The sequence below is a fragment of the Trichechus manatus genome, unplaced genomic scaffold, assembly GCF_000243295.1.
Source record: "Trichechus manatus latirostris isolate Lorelei unplaced genomic scaffold, TriManLat1.0 scaffold00024, whole genome shotgun sequence".
In the NCBI taxonomy this organism is placed as follows: domain Eukaryota; kingdom Metazoa; phylum Chordata; class Mammalia; order Sirenia; family Trichechidae; genus Trichechus; species Trichechus manatus.
Window position 1 is genome coordinate 4,472,832 of NW_004443960.1, and position 7,800 is coordinate 4,480,631.

Below are 7,800 nucleotides of genomic sequence, written 5' to 3' on the forward strand. Positions count from 1 at the left end.
GCTGCGGGGCTGGGCCAGAGGGGTTTGGGCCGGCATGGGAATCTAGGACAGAAGTAAGGGCAGGAGTGGAAACAGGATACGTGTCTGGGGGCAGGGGCAAGGTGTATTGGGGGGCAGGGGCAGGGGCAAGGTGTGTTGGGGGGCTGGGACAGGGACTGGGCCAGGTCTGGGCTAGGGCTGGGCAGTGTCGGCCGGGGTTTGGCTCAGCCCTCCTGGGCCACCACTGTGTGGCCAGCCTCCAGAGGAGCCCAGGGTTCTGAGGTGGCCCTGCTGGGGGGCCGGGCAGGTGGCACCCAGGACACTGCGCTGAGATGGCTCCGTCGGCTGAGGACCTGGGGCGGGAGCTGGAGGCCACCGCCCAGGACGTGTTGGGGAAACTGAAGAGCCGCCAGCTGTTCCAGTCCGGTTGGGACACGGCCGCCTTTGTTGTCTTCATCACCTTCATCTGTGAGTGTGGCCATGGGCTCCAGCCCCCTAGTAGTCTCTGTCCCGGCCCCAGAGGGCTAAGGGACAGGTCTGGACACCCGTTCCCGTCCCCAGGCACCGTGCTCTTTCTGCTGCTGCTTGTCATCATTCACTGCTGCTGCTGCTGTGACTCTCCGAGGTCCCAGAAGGTGAGCGCTGCAAAGGTATGTCTACTGGCCTCCCCAGTGCCCAGGCATCCAGGACTGCACTGGGGGGGACGAGGGTGGCTGCAGGGCGGGCGGGTGCTGGCTCTCCCACGGCGGGAGCACCACCAGGCTCCTCTGTCTCCTGTAGCGGAGCCCCAAGGGGGTGGACAACTTGGCCCTGGAGCCTTAACGCCACGAGTCCCCGCCAGCCCCTTCCTGTGTCCTGCACGGCGGCGACAGTCACAGCGCCTGGTGCTGCCTGTAGCCGAGCCCGCGGCAGAGTGTGCGCCAGCCCCCGGGCGGCGGTGTGCACAGTGGAGACTCGCTGCCTTCACGTGGACGCCCGCCTGGCCCCTCAGCATCGTCAGCCGCTGACAGCTGTCACTGTGCCACATCACACAGGACCCTGGTGCTTAAAAACTTTAAGGGACTTGGTGGGGTCACCCAGCTACTGGGAGGGGAAGCTGGTCTCACACTTGGGGGTCTGAAGCCCCCAGCAGAGCTGTCACCACCCCCGGGGCCCTTGGTAATGCTGGGAGCCAGGGAACCCTGTGGAAGTGGGCTGTGTGCCCCACAGGTGCAGGGAGCAGAGACCAGGCCTTGTGCCACTGGATGCTCCTTCCAAGGAGCTCACCCGGGCCTGGCTGTGGTGGGAAGAAGGGAGGCTCCTGACTGCCAGGGATCCCCATCCTGTGCCCCAACTCATACAGACAGACAGAGGGCTCCAAGCAAAGTCTGAAGATCTTTATTTCTCAGAGGTCCCCGTGGGGTTGAAGAATAAACCCAACCAGTGGTGTCAATGCTTGACCAAGCCACCCAACTCCCCTCCTTCCCTCTCACAGCTTGTTAGGGCCCCCACACCCCTGCCCTGTGGCAGGAGGGGGCGTCCGGCTGCCTTCACCATCCTGCTGTTGGCGGGGTGGGGGGTGGAGCTCAGCAGGGAAAGGGAGAAGAGATCCAGCCCAGCTCCACCGAGTCCAAAGATCCCCATCGAGGGCAAGGCTCGGAATGTGGGCCTGCTCTCAGCCGCCTTCTGACCTCCCTCCAAAGCCAGCCTATACCAGCTTCCCTCCCTCCCAGCGGCTGCTCCCAAGGGTGTGATGTGACGGGAAGGGCGGGGCTGAGAGGGAAATAAATAGTCTGCAGTGCCCAGGCTCCTGGCTCCAGTGGCACACAGGGTGTGAGGGGCGGGACGGGACGCCCTGGGTCACGTGCCAGGGAGACAGGCTCTGGGGTGCTCTGCTCAGAAGGGTCTGTAGCTCCAGTAGCTGGAGAACACAGAGATCTGCGAGGAGAAGGGCACTCGGTGGGGGGAGGGCTTCCCACAGAGCTTGGCCCCTGGAGGGAGCAGGCCCTGCTGTGCTGACTTAGGGAAGGTGTCAAGGTCAGCCAAGGGCAGTGTATCAGGGGAGAGAGTGGTGTTGCCTAGCAATGTTGAGGCCCACCTGCCCAGTGAGGGGAAGTGGGTACAATGGGCCTTGAGATTTGGGGGTACTTTGGATGTGTGATAGAGCCCTCAGAACCCACCCCCCCATCATGGACAGAAGATCCTGGGGCCCTGAAGGGGTTAGCAGCCCTGCCACCTGGCCAGCCCCGTCTGTGTGAGAGTGAGGCCCTGCCCCTCAACCTGCAGCCCCCCAGCCCCCACCTTATCCTTGAGCTGCTGGCAGAGCTGCAGAGAGACGGTGAAGAAGACGAGGGCGTCGTTAAGCCAGGGGATCACGCACTCCACCTTGTGCACGTGGCTCACCTCCAGTCGCTGCGAGCCCCACTCACTGTGGGGGCACGGGGGTCCCTGAGGGTGGGCCTGGCCAGCCTGGCTCTCCCCCAAGGTGCTCCAAGACCTCCCTCTGTGCCAGGGCCCCCGCATACTTACAACATGGCCCCGGGGCTGTGGAGCACGGCGCCTCCAGCTGGGCGGAAGTTCTAGGCAGGGGAGCAGGCAGCCCTGTCAGGCCCGCCCAGCAGGTGCAGGGTGTGTGGGCGGGCTGGGCAGGGGTCCCTCACCTTGGTGGAGCTGGGCTGCAGGACATGCAGCTGGTACACGGTCAAGCAGAGCTTGTTGAGATTGATGTAGACATTCACCAGCAGGTCCGCGGGCAGGGCCGGGGCGAACATTCGCTGCGGGAGTCATGGCAGGCAGGTGGGTACAGCAGACCACCACAGCGGGCCCTCTCCCCCAGGGCTGGACAGTGTGCCACTTCACCCCAGTCCTTGAGATGCTCCTCCCATGGGCTGGGGTGGAGCTGGGCTGCCTTACTCCCCCTGGGTGCCCCAGGTATCTTGCCGCACCACCAGGTATGGGCACCCCTGACTCGAGCAGGGTTAACATACTGGGGAGACACAGGACGGAAGCTAAGAACTCCTTCCCAGAAAACCACGCATAGACGTAGAATTCTGACTGACTACAAATCGGAGATTCCAGGACCCCCATGTCCCTCACAGGAAAAATGGCCCTGCTCTGTAGGGTCCCTGCCTCCTGGAGCAGGGGCTGGTCGGGGGCACTGACCGTGAGGCCGCTGGCAGCAATCTCGGGCAGGGTGAGGGTGGCCGGGGTGGTGAGCCGGTTGCGGGCTCTGGTCAGCTGCAGCATCACGGCATCCATCAGCTGGGGGAGAGGGTGGAGCACACCGCTGCGTGGCCAGCAGGCCCTGGTCTGCTGTTCCCACCCGCAGGGAGGTTCTGCTGTGAGCCAGGTCTGGGCTGGACCCCAGAGACAAAGTCACGGCGGTTTCCACTTCCTGCCCTGTGTGGCCCTGGTTCTCAGGTCCTGACCCCCATAGTGGGGACTTGTTAGATGCAGATAGTCAGGCTCCCGCTGGGGTGGGGACCAGGACACACACTGTCCACCACCTGTTTAGGAGATCCTAGTGCAAGGAGCTTGGGTGCTGGTCCAATGGGGAGCTATGTCCCAGGGCCTAAGTGCTTTTGGGATAGGGGTGAAAGCAATGAAGGAGCTCAGAAGAAGGGCCCGTCTGGCTTGGGTGCTAGGGGTCTGGGAGAGCTTCCTAGAGATGATGGGATGGCTGAGTTGAATCCTTAAGGTGGGCAGCACCCTACTTTTATAGATGAAGACACTGAGGCTCAGAAGCCCCTTGTCCAAGGCCACACAGCTAGTGAACGGGGAGCCATCTGGAGCCTCTCCCTCAGCCATGGAGCAAAGCCCTGGCTAACTCCTCAGAGTTGGCCTCCTGGCCGCCATCTGGCTGTTGCCATGGGCACCAGCGTGATCTGGCTCTGGGGAGACACCAGAAGAGTTGGGTGGGGGAATGGGGGCTGCACCTCCTACCCTCTCAGGGTGCCACAGTTCTGGAAGGGACCTTAGTCCATCTGGTTCCAATTTCTTATATGAGAAACCAGAGGCCCAGAGAGGGTAGGTGATCCACCTGAGGACACAAAGCAAGTCAGGGCAGACAGAGCATGAGTCCAGGCATCTGCCCTCAGCCTTCCCATCACACTGTGCCACTTCACTCTAATTACCGTAAAGACTGCTTTTACTGCTACCACCAGCGGCGACCGTGAATCATCACGTTTATCACTCTAGCCTGCCCCTTTCACAGGTGAGGAAACTGAGGCACAGAGTAGCTAAGTAACGGACTTGAGGCCACACAGCTTGCAGTTGATGCCACAGGACTGGAACCTTACTCCAGAGCCGGGGCTGTGAGCTGCTACTGATGTGTGTACCCCGAGAGGTGAAGGCTTAACCTGCAGCAGAGCCTGAGGACATGGCCCAGGCCCAAGAGCCCAGGTCTCCCTAAAAGCCCTGCGGGCAGCGTCCTCCACGGGCTCATTCTGAGGTCACAGCTGGAGTCGGGGAATCTGCTCTCCCGTCTGCTGGTGGCTCACCTTGAGAACCTCGGCTCCCGTCTTGAACTGATAGCTCTTGCCCCGGTTGGCGAGGAGGTAAATGGCTTGGCTCACATGGTTCCTGGCGTCCTGGATCTGAAAACAGCACCCACTGTGTGGTCACCTGGGCAGGGCCTTCACAGGAAGAGGCTATGGTGCTAGCTCTGGTACAGCCCACTGGGATCTCTGGGGTCTCAGCCTGGCCTTGGAGCACCCACGGCTCCCCACCTCGGGGAGGGGAAAGGTGGCTACTGCCTGCCTGGCCCAGTCCACTCAACCTCTCACCCTGCAGCTGCGTGCTCCACACTCTCCGAGGCGAGGCCCTGGCTGGGTGCTGGGGACGTGGCACAGAGAGGGAGGCTCAGTCCCTGCCTATGTGCAGCTTACCTTTTTTTTTTTTTAACTGTACTTCACGTGACGGTTTACAGAGCAAATTCATTCCTCGTTGAACAATTAATACACATATCGTTTTGCGACATTGGTTGCCAACCCCACGACATGTCAACACTCTCCCCTTCTCAACCTTGGGTTCCCCGTTACCAGCTTTCCTGTCCTCCCCTGCCTTCTCGTCCTCGTCCTAGGCTGGTGTGCCCATTTAGTCGCGTCTTGTTTTATGGGCCTGTCTAATCTTTGACTCAAGGATGAACCTCAGGAATGACTTCAGTACTGAGTTAATACAGCGTCCAGGGGCCATACTATCCAGGCACATGGGTTTGGACCTACGAGCTATGAGAAGCCCCCGGAGGGAGGCTCTGGGCAGGGAAATGACTTGTTGAGGGATACCATGAGTGATCACCCCGGCTGCCGTAGGGTAGGAGGCCCCTGTGGTTCCTGGCGGGGCCCCAGGCACTGCCCATGCCGGCTTTGCTGCTAGGAAACACCTTCCCAGGCTTGCTGTGGCCACAAACCCCCACAGCCAGTCCCTCTCCATGGAGGCCCCAGGCCTGCCCCTGCCTGCGCCCGCCGCCTGAGCCGCGGCCGGGAGGAGCCTCGTTACCTGCTGCAGCTTCCACTGTTTGTCCTCCCGGAAGGCAAAGTGCAGCAGCTGGCTGTTCCGGGGCATCTTCAGATTCACATCCTGCCGGACAGCAGCGGGGATCGAGCGCGGGTTGGGGGAGTGGGGAACATCCTTCCACTTTTGGACACCCTGAGCCCTCAGGCTGGGTGCAGAAATGGGCCGTGTGTGGTGGCTCTGGCCTCTGCTGCCCCCGGGGGCAGAAGTCTCCCAAAGCCTTGGCCATTTGGAGAGTGAACAGGAAGGTTGGGAAACAGGAACTCAGGCCCCAGAGGAGCCACAAAGAAATGAAAGGGGAAAAGAGGCCTGAGAAAGGGGAAGGTGGCAGAAAGGGGAAGGCTGGCAGGAGGTGTGTGACTGTGGGCAAACAGGCAGCAGCTGCTCAAGGCCGAGAGACTCAGGTTGGTGAAGAGGGCTCTGCCCCCAGCCTTGGTGCAGGGAACACTGATCTGGTGCCAGCCTAATTCTGACAATACCCATGCTTCCCTGGGCCTGGATGCTGTGCCAGGTGGTGCACAGAGCTGGCCCTTTCCGGCACCCTCTCACCAAATCCATGTACCAATCCGGGAACAGGCACAGGTGTGGCTGTCATTTACAAATGAGGAACCTGAGGCCCAGAGAGGTCAAGGGCCCTCCCCAGAGACACTGAGCAGAGCTGAAATAAGCACGGGGCCCTCATGTCCTTCCCTGCTGGTAGATGGGAAGGGAGCGGGGCTCCGACTCACCGCCTGGCTCAGCGCATCCCCTTGGAGAGTCAGCACGCCCTTCACCTGGTCTGTGCTGTAACACACGGGGGTCAGAGTGGCACACGCAGCCTGCCCCTCCCTCCAGGGGTCCTGGTCGTCACACGATAGGCCACGGGCCACGCCTGTTCCACCCCATACCTTGTGCCCATCAGAGCTGACACCAGCCTGCAGACAGGGGCTGTGGCCATGTCTCCTGCTCCCCGAGGGTGCTCCAGGAGTCCCCAGTCCCTGTTCCCTGGTTTCCACCCAGCCCAAGCTCACCCACAACTGCTCAGGATGAAGTTCTCCTGCTTGGCTGCCCCCTCGGTGCCCGGCAGAGTGAAGCGGAGAGAGGCCTCCTGTAGCAGAGGGAAGCAGGGTAGGAGGAAAGTTCACATACAAGCTGGGGCAGCTTCCAGCTCTGTCCGAGCTCCAGAACCTTTCCCTAAGCAGGTCTGCCTGCGAGAACAAGACTGGGGCTGGTCAGCAATTGCCAAGCCTTCAGAACACCTTGTGGTAGCTCTGGCCCCTTCCCAAGGCCTGAGTTTCAGGTCCCACGGCCCACCTGCTCATTCTGTATTCACTGACGGCCTGCTGTGTGCCAAACATGGGGAACACGGGACCAAGAGAGCTCAGCTGAGGTGCTGGGAAGGAGAGGAGCAGAACCAGGCAATAACAACAGGGTAACTGTGACCAGCAATTGCGGGCCTTACCAAGCTCTGGGCTACACGTTTTTGTGTGTCGACTGGCTTATTTAGCCTCACCACAGCCTCCTGAGACAGGCACTGATAGCACCTCTTTGCAAATGAGATGCCTGAAAGACTGAGTAACTTGACTGAGGTCACAGTGCTCTAAGGAGATGGAGAGCTCTTCAGATCTCAGATCAAATGTCACTTCTTCAAAAGAGCTATCCCCGACCCCGGGGGCTATGTCAGGTCCGTGCTGGTCTCTCTCGGGTGCCAGCAGTTTTCCTTCGCAGGACTCGGCAAACCCTGCCCTCACCTACTTGCTTGTGTGTGTTCAGACGCCGTCGAGTAGATTTTGACCCACAATAACCCCTTGTGACAGAGCAGAACTGCCCCCGTGAGGTTTTCTAGGCTGTAATCTTTACCAGAACAGATTGCCAGGTCTTTCCCCTGCGGAGCCACTGGGTGGGTTTGAACCACCAACCTTTCGGTTAGCAGCCTAGCACTTAACCGTTGCGCCACCAGGATTCCTTTCTTGCTTGTGTAATTATTTGCTTGTGGCCCTCACACTGCAAGCTCACTCCGGTTAGAAACCCTGTCTGAATACCGACACAGGCGCTCAATAGACAGGATGGCTGGTGGAAGAAGTGGAGTTAGAGAAGGAGTGGTCGGGAGCGGCGTGTGCAAGGGCCCGGGGGCAGGGTGAGGGCAGGCAAGGCGCCGGGGTCTACAGACCCGGAGGCGTTACCTTGAGGATGTCCTGGAGCTGCCTGAGCACGGCATGCACCTCGTCGTGCAGCAGCCAGCGGAACTCCTCCTCCTGGCGGAAGAGGACGCGGTCAGCGGCCGGCGGCGCAGTGGACGGAGGGGAACCCCAGCCTGGTCCCCCGCGTCCCGGCCGCGCCTCACCAGCACCG

General features: G+C 61.0%; 2 protein-coding genes across 2 annotated transcripts in view; one reads left to right on the forward strand and one right to left on the reverse strand.

Moving 5' to 3' along the window:
* The first annotated feature begins 311 nt into the window (after nt 1–311).
* SMIM22 (small integral membrane protein 22) lies at nt 312–801 on the forward strand. The gene is made up of 3 exons (XM_012554687.1): nt 312–447; nt 541–629; nt 760–801. The coding sequence occupies exons 1-3, from the start codon at nt 312–314 to the stop codon at nt 799–801; spliced, it is 267 nt and encodes an 88-aa protein (XP_012410141.1).
* Nucleotides 802–1,340: 539 nt separating this feature from the next.
* ROGDI (rogdi atypical leucine zipper) overlaps nt 1,341–7,800 on the reverse strand; it is an 8,820-nt gene continuing 2,360 nt past the window's right edge. Inside the window, exons 4-13 of the mRNA XM_023728316.1 lie at nt 7,632–7,799; nt 6,480–6,556; nt 6,198–6,252; nt 5,455–5,535; nt 4,458–4,553; nt 3,121–3,219; nt 2,619–2,732; nt 2,488–2,537; nt 2,260–2,386; nt 1,341–1,896 (exon numbers count right to left, since the gene is read on the reverse strand). Coding sequence (XP_023584084.1) covers nt 1,855–1,896; nt 2,260–2,386; nt 2,488–2,537; nt 2,619–2,732; nt 3,121–3,219; nt 4,458–4,553; nt 5,455–5,535; nt 6,198–6,252; nt 6,480–6,556; nt 7,632–7,799 — 909 coding nt within the window. The 3' untranslated portion in view covers nt 1,341–1,854. The remainder of the gene's footprint in view (nt 1,897–2,259; nt 2,387–2,487; nt 2,538–2,618; nt 2,733–3,120; nt 3,220–4,457; nt 4,554–5,454; nt 5,536–6,197; nt 6,253–6,479; nt 6,557–7,631; nt 7,800) is intronic.